At 32.7% G+C, this 20,389-nt stretch overlaps 2 protein-coding genes across 2 annotated transcripts; both read left to right on the forward strand.

Moving 5' to 3' along the window:
* The first annotated feature begins 1,498 nt into the window (after nt 1–1,498).
* On the forward strand, nt 1,499–2,395 carry LOC133195285 (uncharacterized). The gene is given in 3 exon segments (XM_061331137.1): nt 1,499–1,790; nt 1,903–2,187; nt 2,190–2,395. Coding segments are annotated over 3 exon segments (783 nt in total).
* A 4,250-nt stretch (nt 2,396–6,645) lies between these two features.
* Nucleotides 6,646–8,870, forward strand: LOC133195286 (uncharacterized). Its single transcript, XM_061331138.1, has 3 exons — nt 6,646–6,809; nt 7,987–8,327; nt 8,431–8,870. Exons 1-3 carry the CDS (start codon nt 6,646–6,648, stop codon nt 8,868–8,870), a joined length of 945 nt encoding a protein of 314 aa, XP_061187122.1.
* Nucleotides 8,871–20,389: the final 11,519 nt, after the last annotated feature.

Consider the following 20,389-nt stretch of genomic DNA (forward strand, 5'->3'; position numbering starts at 1 on the left):
GATTTTTAAAAAATGCTATTATTTTTTCACTAATTCTTTATTATCTACTCTTGAAAGAGGGCGTGGCCTTTCATTTGAACAAACTTAAACCCCTTATACTTTGTGGCAAGTTTGGTTGAAATTATCCCAGTGGTTTATGAGAAGAAGTCGAAAATGATAAAAGTTTACTAACAGACGGACAGACAGACAGACAGACGGACGCCGGACAAAAAGTGATCAGAAAAGCTCACTTGATCCTTCGGCTCAGGTAAGCTAAAAACCATAGTTCCAAGCAATATTTGTGCAAAAATATCAAATCCATACTTCTTACAGTTCTCGAGATATAGGGTGTGACAGACGGAAAGACAGCTAGACAGACAGACAGACGCCGGGTAAAGTGATCCCTTAGTGCCGCTCTCCTCTGCAGGCGATATAAAAATCGCTCTGACGGTACAGATGATGTTCTGGGAATCGCAAGGCACTTTCCTGATATAATTGAGAGTTGTTCGACGTGTAAAGGTTGTTTGGGCTTTTTGTACTCTCAGTTATAAAATTTTGCAGTCCCGTTCTATCTTAAAATATCGCCGAGCTGTCCATGGTTGTGGCAATTAACAAATGAATTGCAAGGTTTCGGAGTGATTGGTAAAAACAAGAAAAGTAGAGAAGAGTAGAAAATTAGATGCTGTTTTTAATGCATAAATTAGAAAAAAAACAGGTTGATTTTTTTATCTGGGGTACGTAAGCTTTGATAAGTATTCACGGTTACTAAATTAAGGTGTCTGGTTTTGACACCGGCGACCTCTTAATAACTGGTCGATTGCAGCATTTTATTACTAAACACGCTATTTAAGAGATATAACTTATATAATATGACTGGTCGGTTGCAGCATTTTATTGATAAGCACGCTACCTAAGAGATATAACTTAGGGAGTTTAAATTAAAAAAAAAGATCACATGTATTTAAGGACATACGCAACGTACCTTACCTACTGATAATTTTTCAAGATATTCTTAATTTAAGATTATAGTGCCATCAGATGTTTGTCGACAAAAAATCAGCATGCATTACCAGGGGTTTTGAAAAGATATCAATTGATGAAAATTCTTGTATAATTCAAAGAAAAATACACAAAAATTACTAAACACATATTCTAGATGTTTTCTTTATCCAAACTTGTTTTAGAAGAAGTGTAGCACACAGTTCCTTTAAGTATTGGAACTCTTCAACTCCAGGGAAAAAGACAATAAAGTTCAAACTACGTTGCGTATGTCCTTAAAAAGCAAATAAACTGAACAAATATCGACCAACCGGTTCTGAAAATTGCAAGCATTTACAATCTTTTCGACCGATTAATCGTTTTACCGCTTAACCGTTTCCATCCATAATACATGTACTTAGCCATTGGTGTGATATGATTTCCTAAGTCATGCTTTTGAATCTGGCGCTTTTATTGCAATATTTCCGGTGTTAGAAGTAGATATCGATTTAACTTTCCCTTTATCAAGGAAGTGAAAAAGATGGAGATAAACCAAAATAGGAGTACTGTCGATACAACGATATCTGAAGAATCTGAGGTGGATTTCTTTCCCTACGATCCAGAGGTGACAGATTTAACTTTAGTTGTGGAAGAAAAAAAGATACATGTGGCCAAAGTCGTGCTCATGGATGCATCACCCGTATTCCGAAAAATGTTTACTGACGACTTTAAAGAGAAAAACGCAATTGAAGTTGAGCTTCCTGGGAAGGAATATTCCAGTTTTATTTTGTTTCTGAGATGTATTTTTCCGAGGGAATATGTTACTCTTTCTGGTAAAGTACACATGATATTGTATAAGTAGAGAGAAATATAATATTCGTCACTATTTGTTGGTTTAAACTTTAATGAAATAGAAATTAAACGTTTATATTACATTTTTTTCAGAGAAACGTTTTGCAAAGCTTTTACCACTAGCACACGAGTATGATGTGAAGTGCATTTTAAGGGAATGTGAATCATGGCTTTTGACTGAAACTGAGTTCAAAAAAGCAAAAGTACAGAACCATTATATAAATGTTGAAAATGATGTCGAATACCTTATGAAGTGTATATATTATGGCAATGAGTACTGCTTGAGAGAATTGTATGATAAAACTTTCCAAACAATGATTCCACATAAGCTTACCAGATATATGACAAATATATTCTACAAGATGCTTCCTGAGAAAAATAACTTATAGAAATACGACTAGCAACTATTGAAACAAGGGTGACATTATTAAATGAAAAATCAGGGGACAGTGAAGAAAAACCAGCAACCCTCAGGTGGATTCATTTTCGGAACACAAAGTGTTACCTCAGCATCATCAACTCCTTGCACAAAATGTCTTTTTATGTTCAGCAGATTTATTCATATAAGAAGCTTATTATTAATTAGACTCGTTATGTAAACAGAAAACATAGGTATTTTATCTTTTAACTGCACAGCTTCTAAAACTCTACCTATGGATAAAAATTGTTTCTTATTAATTAGAGGTATGTATATATTTACACGGAACCTGTCTCCTAGCAATGCAGGATCAGCTTGCTAGATCGCTCAATAATCATGCATTATTGAAATGTGTGACGAACTGACGTTTTAAAATCTATATTTGTTTTAAATGTCTATGTAAACATAAGTTTCATGTACAAAATTCATAAAAATTACACTATATGAGTGGAGGTTAAAAAAAATAAGATTTGTTTTTATGAAGTAAATATTTTATCAGTTAATTAATTTTTTTTCAAAACGATACATGTACAGGTCCTCCCTATGAAACTACAGCTTATTAATAAAGTGATTTTTTAAGAAACAGCACCAATCTGATTTAAATCAAACTGGAAATAGCACGTAAGCCTTTTTGTCCATAAAGATGTAAGCCGTAAACGATAATACGAGCAGCCATGATATAAATTATGTCAATAAAAAAATCTACAATGTTACGAGTAAATGGTTTTTGAGGGAATGTGAAACTTTAAGGACGACAGAACATTAACCACCCGTTTAATTCAATATTCTAAGAATTGTCTACTATCGAGCTGAATAAAACTTAAAAGACCTATCATTAATGCCAATAAGAGAAATCATGAAAGAAATTTTTACAAAAAGACCTCTCAATGAAAACAATTTTTTGAAATTCGGCAATGAATCTTTGATTAACTAATTATTGTTAAACTCAGAATTGGAAGTATTTCAGCCATATATCGGCCGTTAAGGGCAAGGAATGTAGATTCTTTCAGAACTGAGTAAAACATGAATGAAAGAAAGAAGACCTTAAACTCAAAATATATTTTCAGAGCTAAACGTACAGTTATAGATGTAGACACATTGGGGTCTTTCAATTTTTAAGTGAATATTTTATTCTAAAAATGTTCTCAAAATATGGAGTAAATAAAATTAATATAATTAAAAGAAAACAAAACTAAGAGGCTGAAAAGTAAAATAAATATTATACTTTAGATGTTATTTCGATAGAATAAAGCAACAATAATTTGGCAGTTTTTGTCATGGCTTTACTTTATGATAAGATGTGAAATGAATAATCACACAAGGCAAACAAATATGAATGACTGTTCAATGGTACAATACAATGAATATAAACAATGATCACTGACTGTTCAATAGTTCTGACAATACTGTATAGGAATAAAATTATCAACGTGCAGTTGAAACGCAAAGATCAATGATCACAATGAGTTCACACACAATGGTCTACATCGACTTTTTCAATAGTATATGATGTAGAAAGTTCAATGACAATGACACAATGACGGAAGCACAATTATTGGCCACAGCCCCTGGAAGATAACAACCTGCAGCGGTGCTTCAAGCAAAATCCGGCAGACAGAGTCGAACCGCACAATAAGCAAAGCCATAACTAAGAACTTCTGTGGCTTACATGGTACATAATACAAGAGATAACATCATCCTGAAAAACATAAAAGGAAACGGCAGCAACAAACCAAAAACACAGAATAAATATTATACTTTAGATGTTATCTAACCATATTACATGTACTTTGATTGAAATAGGTACCATACAAGCTAACCATTAGGAAATTTTATCCATTGCTCACTTGGACCCGAAGACACTTACCGTATATATTCGTCTTTGAAATAGGTACCATACAAGCTAACCATTAGGACATTTTATCCATTGCTCACTTGGACCCGAAGACACTTACCGTATATATTCGTCTGTAAGTCTGTATTTGGGAGTTACATTTTGGTCCAAAACTCTATGTTCGACTTATAGGCGAGCCATAAAAAGATAAGTATTTTTCTGGACGGCGAAATATAGAATTGTTATAAAAGTTTCCCACGATTATTGTTGTACAAGGTCTGGATATATTATATCATTAATGTATTCCAAAATTATACATAAAATACAAGTATTTACATATTTTGATTACTTTTTTATCTTAAGTGTGCGTTTTGTATTTTCCTTAATGATTTAAAATTAAATATCGGCGTCTTTTAAAAAAAATATTAATCGAAACCAGGTTAAAACATCAGATCATTGATTTGAAATTGTCAACTGATTCTGGCGAAAAGTTGTACCGACTTATAAGCCGGTCAATAGCAAATCCCTCCAAAAAATACAACCGACTTATCGGCGAACCGACTTATAGGTGAGTATATACGGTATTTGAGTAGATAAACCGTTTCAAATTGATTTCACTCTCAGCTGAAGAACACAGTACAGGTATTTTCACTGGTTCGTAGCCTGGTGGAAGGGCATTCTCTTCGTAATCTATTTCGATTCTCGTCACCCGTGCCGTATCAAACATAAGACAATTAATATAGGTAGTGATAAATGTTCCTTCGCCAAGCGTCCGGCACTACAATTACCCCATCCACAGTGTTTAATATCTTCCACCATTCAGATTACGTTTCATTTTAGGGCATAAAAACTCTGCAGGATTGAAATATGATTGTAGGATGATATCAAACTCTGCATCTATAGTACATTTTAACATAGAAATAATCATGATCATCATCATCACAATCTTAAAAGGCACATTTACTATAGAGACACAAACTAAAATACATTCCGAATCCCATCCACAAGATGGGTGGGAGGGTAGGTGGAAAAAACTTCATTGATCATCCTCATTCTCCTCATCATTCCTCCGGTGTACATTATCTACTATCAAGCATGTATGTCTTAAGAATGAATACTACGTCACATGTACTTCCGCTTCGATCTTAACCAATATGGCTCTTACCTTATCCCCAGTGATTAATATCTATCAGCATTCAGGTCATGTTTAGGTTCCGGGCATAAAAAAAAACTCTCCATTCTTCCAATCACCCTTTTCCTTGCATTCAATTAACCTGATTATTTGTATCAACAAAATTAAGTATTTTATAAATAAATATGACTTTTAGAGGAATTATAATTCCAAATTAAATAAGTGCTTTCCGTAAAGAAGTATAAGTCCACCTTTCCCTCATAATCTGATTCATTTATACGTCCTTGAGAAACAGACTCCGCCAATTTTGATGCAACAACACCTGAATCAATCATTGTATGTATTTTACTATAGTACTCCTCACTTGATTTGCCCAACCAACCTATATGTCTCATCACTTGATCTGCATTGTCAGCTGAACCAGATAAAGCCATTGTGATTCCACAGGCAGATTTTAAGCTGTACAGCGTCTCAACCCCGTAAATATCTAAGGTGAAGAGATAGTAAAACAGCCTCTCATAAACCACAGAATAGCTAATGTTTTTATCCAAAACCACTCCGTTTTCTGACACTATTCTAAATAAATATCCCTTGGACAAATCAACCTTCAATTTTATTTGCAAATAAGAAATAGTCCAACAAACCTTTGACTGAGCAAAGCACTTAGTCTTCACATATTTTTTTTACAAAAGAATTATTCTTACCCTTCTCACCCCTGAAAATTTTACCGAATGTAAGCTGGAATACCAAATTTAAACCTGAACCCAAAAAACTTCATTTCCTGAGAAACCACCATACAAATTACTTTCCCTATCACCTGCAAAAAATCAAGCCTTAATCCAAGCCTTATCCCTAGCCAAAACAACCTCTTTCTGAGTGACAAATCGGACCTGCCTAATTCCTTACCTATAAACAAAGCAATTGTTGTTACTTTAGATAAGAAAATTGATTTAGCCAGTTTAGGCAATACATGAGCCCTAGCCTGCCCTTCCAAGATATACGTTAAACTTTACAGCCTTTCGTTGCTCAGTTTAAGGTACCAAAGGGAATGCTGTCGGGTTCCCAGTTCTAGATACGACATAAGCATATTCATAAAATGTATTAATCAATTGTTGAATTGAACCTTTCAATTATTTCAATTTCAATTATTTTAAACAAATATCCAAATAACATAATAACCAATTGACCTATAGAACATCTGGAAGTCTTCAATTATTATTCAGAACCAAAACCAAAATAAGGATTTTTAGAGCAAATGTTATTGGAACCCTCCTTTGTGGTACAGAGTCCTAGAAGATGACAGAAACTAGACACATTCCAAACAAGATGCTAACTCAAGTATTCTTGCTGAACAAGATGAGCAACGAGTACATGTATATAGAAAACACAAACGGCTGCCATATTTGCCAGATGAGAGAAAATTGATAGAAATGCACTGGCCAAGTCCTAAGAATGGAAGCATCAGACATATCTAGTAGGCTTAAGATGGACTCCTCCGCGAAAGTGAAACAGAGGGTGACCAAACGAGAAATGGCGGCGATCAATGGTAAAAGGACGAAAGATCAGGGGATGGATTTGGGGCATGGTGCAGCAAATGCCAGCGGACAGACAGAGATGTAGGTCCTCGGTGCAGAATTTATGTGCTCAAGGCACGAAGAGTACTTAATCATTAAGTACATGTATATTATATTCAAATTTTTCAGCATCAGACAATGAACAAAAAAATTGTTGGTTAATCTGAAGACAAGGAAATTCTTAATATTTTGGGCAAATTTATCAAAGGTGAGCAATGTTGTATATTTTTACAAAGTTAACAGATTTTTCAGATTTTTTCTTGCTGACAATTCTAACATATAAGGTTGAATGTTCAGTTTATATCGATAAAATAAGTGATTTGGTCGTCCACAACGCAGAAAATTCAGGTTGTATCGCGTATATTTTAGTAAGATTAATGAAGAGCTGATCAGCCATTGTCGCCTTTGACGTCACAGGGTCACGTGATCGCTATCTAATTAACTTAGATTTTTAATTCAGGGGTTTTCATTTGAGTCAATAATTGGTTAATTACCGCGATTTATCCACAGTAAAAACACAGAATTCATAAATTGTGGTCATAAGGAACGTAATATGCTTTTAATTTCAAATAATTTAGAAACATGCGATAAGTCCTTTAAGTTGTTATTCTATCTATTGGGACAGCATGTCTTTTATTACAGCTATCATTTCATATTAGTCTGTTTTGGGCTCTCAATGAGAAATAAATAATCTGTTTTGTTCTGTTTCATGGCACGGTACATGTAAACATAATGCTTGATGAAGACGTATTTAACTTCGCTGAATATAATTATTACACTGCTGACTTGTCATGAAGTACATCGGACTACGGAACGAAGTGAACGTGCGGAGAAATTCCACAGCTTCCATCGCTAAATACCCCTTTCAAATGCTAGAGGATAGTGGTGTACACAGTCGTGTCCTATCTGACATGTATATTTTATTCCATCAAATTGAGGTTGCAGTTTTTATTTGATTGAATGAAATATGTCAAATAAGGCAGTAGGATTTTCAAGCGAGATTAATTTTTTGTCTCACAGTACGCTTGATTTTGATAGAAAGATATCACCCTAGTGTCACGAAAGTCTGCAATCCTGGTGCTTATAAATATTTTAATCGTATTTTTAGTTCACTGATAAAATTGATAAAATGCCAAGTCCCTAATGCTGACTCACCATTTAAATATAGGATAATTTGCCTTTATATTTAAACTACTTTCGTTCTTATTTCTAAGAACAGGTTACTTGCACTGACAACGAAAATGGAAAAGCTTGAACCTTCATCTACTGGATTCCTCGATTGGGGACAGGCCGTGGAAGCCGAGTTGGAGAAGGAAAAGGAGGAGAAGGAGTACTTTCCATATAACCCAGAGATGACGGACCTTACGTTAATTGTCGAGGAAAAGAAGTTATACGTGGCTAAAATTGTTCTAATGGAAGCGTCCCCTGTCTTTAGAAAAATGCTTACTGATGAGTTTAAAGAGAAAAACGCATCAGAAATACCACTTCCGGGAAAAGAATACTCTAGTTTTGTTTTGTTTCTAAGATGCATCTTTCCAAGAGAATATGTGACACTTACTGGTAATGTGCTGGAATTTAAAATATAAATTGTACATTTATAATCCGTTGCCTTAAAATTTTATCGTAATTGAAGTATTAACAAAATTACTTGCAAATTTTTCAGAGAGCAATATTGAAGAGCTTTTACCTCTGGCACACGAGTACGATGTGAAGTGCATTTTAAGGGAATGTGAAACATGGCTCTTGACAGAGCTCGAGTTTAAGAAAGCAAAAGTACCTTTCCATCACTTAAATGTTGAGAGTGACGTCAAATACCTTGTGAAGTGTCTGTACTATGGTAGCGAGTACAACTTGAAGGAACTATACGGTGAATGTTTTCAGACATTAATTCCATATAAACTTACACGATATATGCAAAATGAGTATTACAGCATGTTGCCAGAGAAAAATAAGAGGAAACTTCTAGAATCACGACTCTCTATGATAGAACAAAATGGAAACAAATCTAGAAGAATTGTTGAAAGAGTGCAAAATCGACGGCAAGGATTTATAGAATCGGTCGAAGAAGAAGTTATCCAGTATTCAAATTCTTTATTTAAGTAAAATAACCTTAGCATTATTTCACTTCCATGTAACCTTTATGCAACGTTTCGACAATTATTTTGATAAGAGAAAGCTTAATTTGTTTGATCAGGACATATTTAAACAGAAGACTGCTGTTATTTCTCTTTTTCTTTGTGAAATTTAAATAATTGATTAATTGTTATCCTTCTTTAAAGATTTTTAATAATTTATTACTTCAGTAAACCACCATGTTGAGCTATTTATATCTTCCTCTTATTGTTAATTTACGTACAGTTTCACTGCCAGGTGACAGATTAAATCTATGACTTGACTAAAAGGGTTGAGGTTGACAATTTCTTCCTCATACAGAACTTTACAAAGAAAGTCCAAGAAAATGTTACCTAGGGATACAAATTCGATCGTCTCTCTCAACACCCTCAAAACGATCTTTTTTGGTTGTCACATGTACATTACTCATATTCTTTTTCATGTTTGTAAGCGGTTAGCGTATACGCTAATGCTTTATGTCCTCAAAGCGCTCCGTAATCTGTTTTCCGATTATAGTCATCGCAGGAAATGAGTGCTTTTTGTTGACACGATCAAAATACTTAATGGTAATGATATTTTATGGAAAATGTTTATGGGAAACCGAGAAAAGTAAATGAAAACAATACTTAAGAAAGCTTATGAAAATTTTCGTCGGCATCATTCTCTTTTAAAATTCATCGAACTTTGAAAATATGCAAATATTCAGCTGAGAAAATTGTGAGAAATCTAAAAAAAAAAGTGGTTAAAAAAAATCTTGATAATTAATCTTGATAAGTTTTTAAATGACAATATCCCACAGGGTCAATATTTAACGTGCTGTTGTAATATGTGCCGAGATAAAAATACAAGGCTGTTGAAAAATGACCCCGAAAATAAACTTCACTTTTTTTTATTTCCATTTTACATTCTTTGGATTTCAATTTGAAAAGCAATTAAAATCTGATTTAACACTTATTAAATATATAAAAAAAGATTTGAAGGTTGTAAACCTACTTTAAATAATGTGTTAAAATTGTTAATTAATATTAATTTTAAGCATTTAAGAAAAAAAAAAGTGAAAACAACGTCTCTAAGTATATATGTACATTCATAAATACTGGTTTTTGGATTAGACAACATGACAACAGTTTAGTTTCTTTTTTTATGTCTCACATATTTATTCAAATCATACATTCAACATGTATATTAATTAAATTGTATAACATATAAAAAACAAACAATATCTATCCGGATTCAATTTTGGTTCGAAATTTCTTGTTCGTTTATGCAATCCAATGTGATTTATGAATGTGTGGCAATAATGAATAAATGGGGAAAAAATACACTGAAATTAATTCAAAACTGGAGTGTGGAAAACAGGTACCAGTTCACTGAATTCTGTTAGTTCATTTTATGTTAAATTCATATCTCCCTTAAAATTGTGTTCATCATTCTTTAACAAGTTTAGTTTCAATCCAGAAAACCAAGTTTGAATTTTGTATGTCTTTTTCAAAAATACTATAATTTTTTTGTAGTATGACCTCATATATAATACTTTTTTACAGAATTGTTTGATATACAACTTTTAAAAGAGTTTTTCATTTTCAGAAGAAATCAATCTAATCAAAATAAGATCTTAGATCTGCGCAAAATGTATACGGCGCGGATCTAAGAAAATCTGATTTCAATTAGATTGAATAGATATTTTTTTATTCCATTTTTCTAAAGATACAAAGAATAGAAATAAACACACCTTTTCTCTGATATAAAGAGTATTGCATGAAAACCAGGTGCACAATACTTAGTACCTGTATATAAAGTGTGCAAGACTGTGAGTTTATGATTAATAAATTATGTTAAATTTTTCCATTTACTTTTTTATACATTGAAATTGTTTGCAGGGACAATTACTCAGTATGTATATATACTTCTTGAAACTTGATCACTTTGTTTACTTGTCCGTCTTCCAGAGTAGTAGCATATGATTTTAAACGGAAGAACTCAATAAATTGAAAATACAAAATCTCTACTTAAAACTTGAACATTTAAACTTTTAGATTTTTAGTCTAGTAATTTGTTTTAGTAGAAAACTGGTGGAATAAAGTATTTCTTTTGATCCAATAAGTTAATATCTTCTCCAAATTCACATTTTTTTTCTTATGTCAGAGATCATCATAGAGCTTGACAGATAGATGTGTAATCATCAACTTTTTTGCGTGGTCGGTACTTTGGTCGCCACTGGAAATTAATTCCAAAAATTGCTTTTCTTGTATTTCAAAGGAAATTAATTACGATTTAATTTTTTTAAACATGCGTTTATGACATCAATTGATAAGAAAATTGATGGCTTCGTGTTCATAGGAGGTGACGTTGTTGGTTTTGTGATTTAGTAGGATGCTGCAATGTTAAGTATTTCTGCTTCTTGTCTGAGGTCATGGACACATGAACTCTACAGTATTTTAATACCATCATTTTGAACGAAGAATTTTGATGTAAAATCCCAATGGGAACATGCTAACCGTTTTTCGGTACTTTCAGTACTTTGATTGAAATATTTCGGAAGGTGGGTCATATACTCATCAAAACAATGTTCTAATTTAAATAATCTATAGTTAAGGTTTTTAACAATGAAAATATGATGTTTCAGTACCAGTTTTTGCTTAAAACAGTCTTTTTTTTTTTTTTTTTTTTATACAAAATTTGACACCATTATTTGCATAGTAGAAAGCTAGTGTAACCAGAAGAAACTAGCTAATAGAAAAGATTTAAGGCCAAAATGTCCATTTGTTCTAAATTTCATCAAAAAACTTAAAAACTCCCGACATTGATTTGTCTACTAGAAAAGCATTAGATTTAAACGAAATAAGGGTTGAGGTATGAAGCGAGGCTTACTTTTTTCAAAATTGAATTTATGTCTAATCATGTTATGGAGAAAATTTGATACGGTAAATAGAAAGAGCACTGATTATAATCACAACATAAAATAAAAAAAATATGAGATATATTTAAAAATAATATTTAGTGTCATACATATTAAACTCATATCAGAAAACACAAGCAAGCGATGCTTTTGAAGTCAGAATATCAGTTTGTTTATCTTATGTATCTATCCTTGTGTAACGTGTTACCAGCCGAGCGGTCTCAATATTGAAGTGGACACGTACCCGGTTACACCCGGGATTTCCGCAGTGCAATAACCTAAACAAATGATCTGTATCTGGTCCACTAGGACTCAAACTTAATCAATATATTTACGATTATTATTTAAACAATTTAATCAAAATTTTTACTATGATTCGCATAACTAATCTTAAAGAAATCAAGGGACAATTTGACTCTGGACCACCTGTCCTACCCTTAACCAATGTCCCCGGACAACTGGCCCAACCAATAGTCCTGGTTACGGACAAGAGGTCTCTAGTCAACTGGCGTCTCCAGCTCACTTTGACATTAGAGTACAGACTTATTCAGCCTTTATTTCCAATGCCAAAGCTACGGTGGTCGACCAGTTGACGCAACCTATTAAATAATGCTTATCCTGCCCTATAGTAACCTTCTATTGTGATTCGGCTTATTCAGCGACCTCACTTATTTCTTTACCCTTACCTGGCAACTACTCTGCAGCTACAGCAAACTAACTCCAAATAGACTGACCGAAGCTGCCAACACCCGCTATATATATAGCATTGGACTAGTCTATTTCATGGTAGGGGAGACAGGTTATTCCATGTCAAAAACCCTTACTACCCTATTAACATTGATTGGTACAACCCAGATTCATCACACTTGTAAAAAAAAATGTGTCCACCAGCAAGAGTTATGTCAGCAAGAAAAAATATACTTCTTATAAAAATACTCTATATAGCACACTGTAAATTATACAACTTTTTTAGTTTTTATAATAAAAAATACATGTTTTAAAATTTAAAAAAGGAAAACAATCTGGATGCATATGTTTAAGTTAGAAAACTATAAATAACTATCAAACATATTAGCAAAAGAAAATATAAGTCAACGAATTTCGAATATTTTTTTCTTCTGAAGTAATCTCTCTTATCAGAAGGATATGATTATTACATTAGTGTAGTAGATATACTTTTTTTTCTATAACAACTAGATGAAATCCCGCGCAAGCGCGAGGAATTGAATTTATACCACTACTGACAGAAAATATATTGTAGTTTCTACTGACAGCTTACAGGCTTATAGCAGGACTTTGTTCAAAATCCCGCATGAAGTTGATGTACGTCTCCACCAACCCCCTCTTTTGTAAAAACTTTTACGTTTTTCTGTTCATTGTGAAACCTGTTATACTACGTTATGGATATTGTGCTTCAGATGCTCTTATTCCATTTCCGTCAAGGATAAAAGCAGCAAATAAGCACATTTTACTGATAAATTGATTTTTTTGGGGGGGGGGGGTTAAAATTCATAGGTACTTCGGTCCTGGTTTATAAATATGTTTGTACCTTATTGATATGTAAAAAATGTACTTTACTTTTTTTTTTTACATATCAATAAAGTACATACATATATATAAACCAATACCCAAGTACTTGTGTAAAAATTAGGTTGTAACGCCCTATGAAAAGGCAGAGTATTTGATACAAAAGACAGTATTCTGAAGAAAAAAAAAAAACAAATGTATTGATTAAAGCACAAAATTTTACATTTTTAATTGTATTTGAACAATACCTTCTTCATTAATTTTCTCTTTTCATGTAAGCAAGTTTATAAGGAAGTACAAATTGTACTTCGGGTTCGCTTCCACGAAGCTCTCCGTATCGAATATATACACATTTTACCGATAAATTTATTAGGAAAACCTACTACGTATACATGTACATACATGAATAAATATATTCACAACTTATAGTGTTATCAATGATTTACCATTATTTCAATGACCATTCACACAAAAGCTTTTTATTTATAAAAAAAATATGCAGCTATAATCGCCTCGTTTTTCTTTTTAACATCGGGCTCGGTGCTATATGATGTTCTAGAAGCTTTCGTCAATATTAAGACCGGTGAATGACGAAAATAATTTGCACATTTCCCTCTTTAATCGGTTATCATACTTATTTTTTTTTTAATATCATTTAAATCAAGTTTTGTTTGAATAATTCAGTGATGACTTTTTATGAAATAAATAAACGATTGCTTGTTGTCAGTTTCATTGAATATTGTCAGTAACTTAGATCCGCCAACCGGAAACGCCACCGTACTCACTTTTTTGCTATTTCATGGCTGTTTATAGAAAATGAAAGTAGACTTGATTTAATGTACGACACTTAGTATTCGAGTGAAATCTAAATATAGTGTACGGACATCATCTTGTATCCAGTGTATCGTTAGAGGAGTAAGTAGGAACTCTAGTGCACCCGTTTCGGAGTTTATTTGCAAAATTTATTTATTTATAAGAATAGATTAAGCTAAGGAGTGCCTATGGTCGGCATCCTTTTTTTTATAATTTCTTTTCTGCTCCTGGGTATTTAATTAGCACTCACTGATAAACTAAGTGCATAAGATAAGCCATCATCGCTAGCCAAGGGTTTCTGATCCACTTCTCGTTTGTGAGGAGAGTAGCGGATCAGAAACCCTTGGCTAGCGAAGATGAAGTTAAGCAAGAGTGATTCTTCCAAAATTGTGAAATATTTGCCCCCCCCCCCCCCCCCCCCCCGGGTAAGGGGTTCTTGCGTTATGGTGATTATATATGTATAGGTGTTATACATGTATAGTGAAACTGCATTAATATTAACTTAATTTTTTTGAATATCTTCTCTACCCCTTGGTAGAGCATGATAATGATTATGATAAACAAGGCTACCTTTTCCAAAATTGCGGAATTAATGGCCCCTGGGTCAGGGTTTCTTGTGTTAGGACAGAGCTCTATTGACCATATAGTAAAAATGAATAAATTCTTTAGAATTTTCTTCTCTGCTTCGAGGTACATGTATTTAGCAAACAAGTGCATGGATTTAATGCGCTTGGATGCCTCTTCCAAAATTGGAAAAAAAATTATGGTCCTTGGGTCAGGGGTTCTGGTGTTAAGGCGGGGCTTTGTTGATAATATAGTGAAAATGCATTTATTCTTTGAAAATTTTCAATGCTCCTGGATATTTAGCATATCAACTAAGGGCATGGTTATGATAAGCAAGGGTGTTTCTTCAAAAATTTGAAATTCATGCCTCTGGGTCAGAATGCTAATGCAACTTTAGGAAACTCGCATTAAGGATTTGAGAGTTAAATACATACTAGGATTATTTGTCGTTTGGCGAGATGTCTGTGTATAGGGCGATATCATATGATGTAACAGAGATTTGTATAATGGCTGTGGTGTTTTTCCTTTGAAGTAAAGTGTACTGGAGATACACCGATGGGCGGAGCCAGCAAAAACTGTGCCGTGTAAATACAGTGTAAACTATTGAACACCAAGGCGATTTCAACATTTTAAATGTAAAATCTAAAAAATAACACAGAATTAACGTTTTACTAAAAAAAAAAAATTGAGTATAATACCGCGGATATGATTTTTTAGTGAAACGTTAATTCTGCGTTAATTTTTGGATTTTTCATATGGAATAAATTGTAAATGTGTACTAGAAGAATAGTTCATGAAAAAGACATAAAAATATTTTTTGACACGGGGGGGGGGGTATATTTCGGGAGGGGGGGTCCTGTCCACAAGTACCTGTGGCAGGAAGGAGAGATTATCCATGCGGTCAACTGACACAAACTATATATTTTTATTAATCTAATTAAAATCATCCTTGAAAATTTGTGACATGACAATTATTGACGTTTTGATTGACCGTGGTACAAGAAAGTTATTTAATATCTATTATGGTGTATCCTGATTTATTTGGACGAAGGGGTGGAGGCTTTGCACTCGTCATCGCCCTTCGTCCAGAGATATCCTACTTGCCCTTACAATATGACGTCATAATAAGCTGTATGACGTGAACTTTGAAATAATGATTTCTTAATATCTATATTTAACGAGGTTCGCTCCTGAGCTTTTGAGCAGATTTTCATTTTAACCTATATTTAAAAAATTCTGGATAATGTTTTAATTCTTACAATAAATTTGGATTCTACAATGTCAAATAAACTATATTCAGTTAAAACTCCATGATTAAATTCCATACCAAAAGCATTAAGTGAGGAACTATATTTTGTGGCGGAAGGTTTTTTAGAAGAAAATGATAACTTTTTCCCTTTCGAAGTATTTAAAGTATGTTAAGTTTGGACTCCTATTTTTACATGCAGTCTGCACACAGAGTTATCTTGTGCAGTGAACTGTTTTATACTGGTCCTAAATTATATATCTAATAAACTGTCATGAATTCTATCATCATATTTGATAAATATAGCAAATATATTGTGAAAATTAAGAAAAAAAATAGCCCTATTTTAAGCTCAAAATTAGCACTTTTTTAATAATATCTAAAAATTAACATCACAGACCCCCACTTTTAACTTTCTTTTCTGAATATATAAGATACTTTTAACCATTCTTCTTAAATTCAGTAAAATGGCATAACTTTTTACTGAGTTGTTTGCTTGTTAAATTATTAATGTTATCAAAATGAAATTTTTTGAGTGCAAAAAGGTCAAATAATTGAACATGCGGAGTAATTTGAAATTTTTTTCGTTGTCAAAAATTTTAATGGGTCTATTCAAGATGAAATAAGACAGTGTTTGTTCCCGTAACTTATTTGAATAAAAAATATTGGAGGAATACTGTAAAAAATGATTTATGTGCAAGACGTTTTTACAGTGCAAAAAGGTCAAACTAAATGCTCTGTAGCGCCAAAAGAAGCGCATTGACCCCCATTTTTTGTTTTGATTTTTAATTACAGTGGCTGCAACGTTATTGTTGACAACTTACACGAACGATCACGTTACACGAACGATTCCGCACGATCAACGCACGATAAAATCTGTTACACGAACGATCCTTCACGCACACGATTCTACACGTTACACGATCTTACACGATTGCTAACGCAAACGCTCGATTCTTCACGCAAAATAGTTCAAATTCTTTAGGAATGGATATTTTCAAAACGAAATAAGGCTGAATACTTATTTTAGTTTGCAAATAATTATTGATATTATTTCATCGACTTTGAAAAATGAAAAAAAAAAAAAAAAAAATAGAAATGGATATTTCTGGAACCAAATTCATGTAAGGCTTATTAATTATTCTAGATTACAAATAACAAATAATTATTTAAGTAATTCTCCGACTTAAGAAAACTGATTTTTTTTTTCTATCAGATGTACATGTAGGTGGATCGTGAGTTTTGATTGAATTGGATTTCATAATATGCAGAAAGAGATAAGTTTGAAAAAATGACATGAAAATGAATTAAATTATGTAATATCCATGTTTCCATTTGCGAATCTCTTAAATCAACAATTATTTTACAAAACATTTATTTGCAGAAATTATAAAAATAATTAAAATTAAGCTCCAGAGATAAACACTGAGAAACGAAATCCCGACAATCATGTCGTATACATGTACATGTACATTCGCCGACTAAATATTTATGTCAGCATTGAGAGTTGTTTATTTATTTATTTGTAAAATTATCTATTTTTGATCTATTGATTTTAAAAATTTCTTGACCATAATTAGCAGTAAACATAATTAACATCAGAGAAAAAAAATCCTTAATCATCTAAGTACGGTTTATCACAAAAAAATTACGCTATTTGAAGAGAACACAATATTGTACGACTTACTATATTGCTTATTTCCAAGCGATAATTAGTTCGTACTGCTTTTAATTATGTCAATCACTCTTCATTTATTTTATTTGGATTGAAAAAAAAACAGACAAGAGAAATGCTTGTATAACAAATAACATTCCGATAAAAACTTACAAAACGAAATTTACACGTTTCTTAACGCACGATCACGCACGATTAAAACCGCAAACGATTGAGTCTGATACACGCACGATCTCGCACGTTACACGAACGATCACGCACGTTACACGAACGATTCTACACGATTGGTTTGTCAACAATAACGTTGCAGCCACTGTAAGCTATGTGTATAAATTCTAAAAATATACTTGATAAAAAATTCTCATTACTTTTGATGTCAGAATCCAACCTCCTTAAAGTTTAATTTCAGGTCAAAGAAATGATTGGAATCATTCAAAACGTAATATAAACTAAATCTTGTCGTTTTTTGGGTGGTATAAATAGCTAAGTATTTAGCACGGGGGTTAAATACCAAACCCAGTGACGTCATAACTATTGATCAAATAGTTAAATGTGACGAGAACTCATGTAAACAAATAGATGAAATGGGAGTTTTAAAGCATATACCGTGAATGTTATGTGTGATTCATAAGGAATTAAAGATTAAGAATCAGGTACGCTGATATATTCTTATCATGTTTTCTTATAATGAACACAGGCAGTGCTTTGAAATCCCGATCAGGCTTTCCTCTGTCGTTTTATAACAACAAAGATGCAAAAGTTCAACACTACGCCGCATACTTTGAAACAAATTTTTTGTTTGTATCGAAAGCTTGTATTCTATAGTACTTGGAAAGTGCTGCTAGAATCGTGTAGTTAACATGAATTGATAACAATTCATTGATCGTATGTATAAAATGTAAAAATTTTGGTAAGGTTTCATGTGAAACTTTGGAATATTTTTTTCTGTGTCGGGAAGGTAGGATTCTAGCAGCACTTTTCATGGCCCAGTGATGTTTTTACATAATTATTTTCACTAAAAGAAATAAATTAGCTCCGGGGTAGTGTTGAACTTTTCACTTTTTCATTAAGTCAATTTTTCTATTTATAGACGTCACGTGATGGCGTCGTAGTGGAGTGCTTTGTTACAATGCGAAATGTAATAACAACGCAAAATGTAATAATCCGGGATTATTGCATTTTGCATTATTACATTTTGCGTCGATATCAACGCAGAATGTAATAACGCAAAATGTAAAAACAGACTTTTTAGGATTATTACATTTTGCGTTATTACATTTTGCGTTGAGATCAAGGTAAAATGTAATAACGTTAAAAGTAATAACACCATTTTTGGGTTATCACATTTTGCGTTGTTACATTTTGCGTCGAGATTAAGCGAAATGCAACAACGCAAAATGTAATAACACACTTTTAAGTCAGTCAGGTTGAGAATAATTTTCAATTGAGTAGTGGATGAAGAAAATAAATGGAAAAAGTAAAACAAAAGGAAAATAAACATATGTTTATTCTTTCATTATATCTCATTTCATCATATATTGATTTCATTAGCTATTTAAAATCAGTTGATATCCAAATCATAGGTATTGCAAATTAGAGACGTATGTGTGTGTTGGGGGGGGGGGGTTCGTTGATCAGTGTATTAGTTTGCTTTTGCTTTTTGATAGGCACATGCCTGAAATTTAGTAAAGAAATCTATTTATTTTTACTGGCAGGTGTAAATATAGCAGGAAAGGGGTTTCTTGACAATAAAAATTTCATACTGTTTTACAAATCATGTGTATTGCAGACCAGCAAAAATAAAATTCTCTCTCTCTCTTCAACAATAAAATAGATGGTTTCTGCATCTGCATAGAAATACAATGATCAACATACGTGTAACCCCTACCCCCTGCTTCTCCTCGCTAGACACACACACACATGCACCTCTAATTTGCTAATCAATGTACACATGCATGTCGTACATGCATATCAAAACTTTTTAATGGACCCATGGTCAATCTTTGGTAATTAAGAATGTCAGTGATGGATATATAATACAGACTGATTTATAAATAGTCAATCAAAGTTTAGTTAATATTTTATAAGTATTCAATAAAAATGTTAGAAACAGCATTAAAAAAACAATTAGATTTAGTAATGTCCGTAAAAGCCGTAACGTTAAACTTTGTCTCAGGGTCATAGATATGTCTGTCTATTTAGTGAAGCGAGTTTCCCCATTGTTATATGTTTCGATCAATTTTGTGATGTTCTGAGTTGAACACAATACAAAAAATAATAATATTTTGTTTTATTACATTTTGCGTTGTCCCCAACGCAAAAATTAAGTGACGTTAAATGTAACAACCAAAAAGTGCATTATTACATTTCGCGTTAATCCCAACGCAAAATTTAATAACGCAAAATGTAATAATCCAAAAATCTTGTTATTACATTTTGCGTTATTACCTTTTGCGTTGATCTCGACGCAAAATGTAATAACCCCAGTCTATTACATTTTACGTTGTTATTACATTTCGCGTTGTAACAGTGCTTCTTTTAGCCTAAGACTCAATGACGTCTATACAAGGGATAATAATAGTAAATGTTTTATCTATGATTTTTCCGATTTATCAATGTTACATTTTACGAAAAAAGTCTAAATTCGCCTAAATATGATCTGGGTACTGCCTTAACATACCCGCGTAAATCAGGATACACCATAATAAATATACAATAACTAATACTGAGAAAATTTTGAAAGTCAAGAGACACTGCTAGGCAATCACTGACAACAACTAAATTTT

This window comes from Saccostrea echinata, unplaced genomic scaffold (genome assembly GCF_033153115.1).
Source record: "Saccostrea echinata isolate AGI-Se365-2 ecotype Australia unplaced genomic scaffold, CSIRO_AGI_Sech_v1 ptg000029l, whole genome shotgun sequence".
NCBI lineage: Eukaryota > Metazoa > Mollusca > Bivalvia > Ostreida > Ostreidae > Saccostrea > Saccostrea echinata.

What these genes read in the sequence shown, in the direction of transcription:
- LOC133195286 (XM_061331138.1), top strand. Translation starts at nt 6,646, where the DNA reads ATGGAAGCATCAGACATATCTAGTAGGCTTAAGATGGACTCCTCCGCG. An exon ending in GCCAGCGGACAGACAGAGAT is followed by an intron (nt 6,810 to 7,986) that starts GTAGGTCCTCGG and finishes TTCTAAGAACAG; the next exon opens with GTTACTTGCACTGACAACGA. An exon ending in AGAATATGTGACACTTACTG is followed by an intron (nt 8,328 to 8,430) that starts GTAATGTGCTGG and finishes CAAATTTTTCAG; the next exon opens with AGAGCAATATTGAAGAGCTT.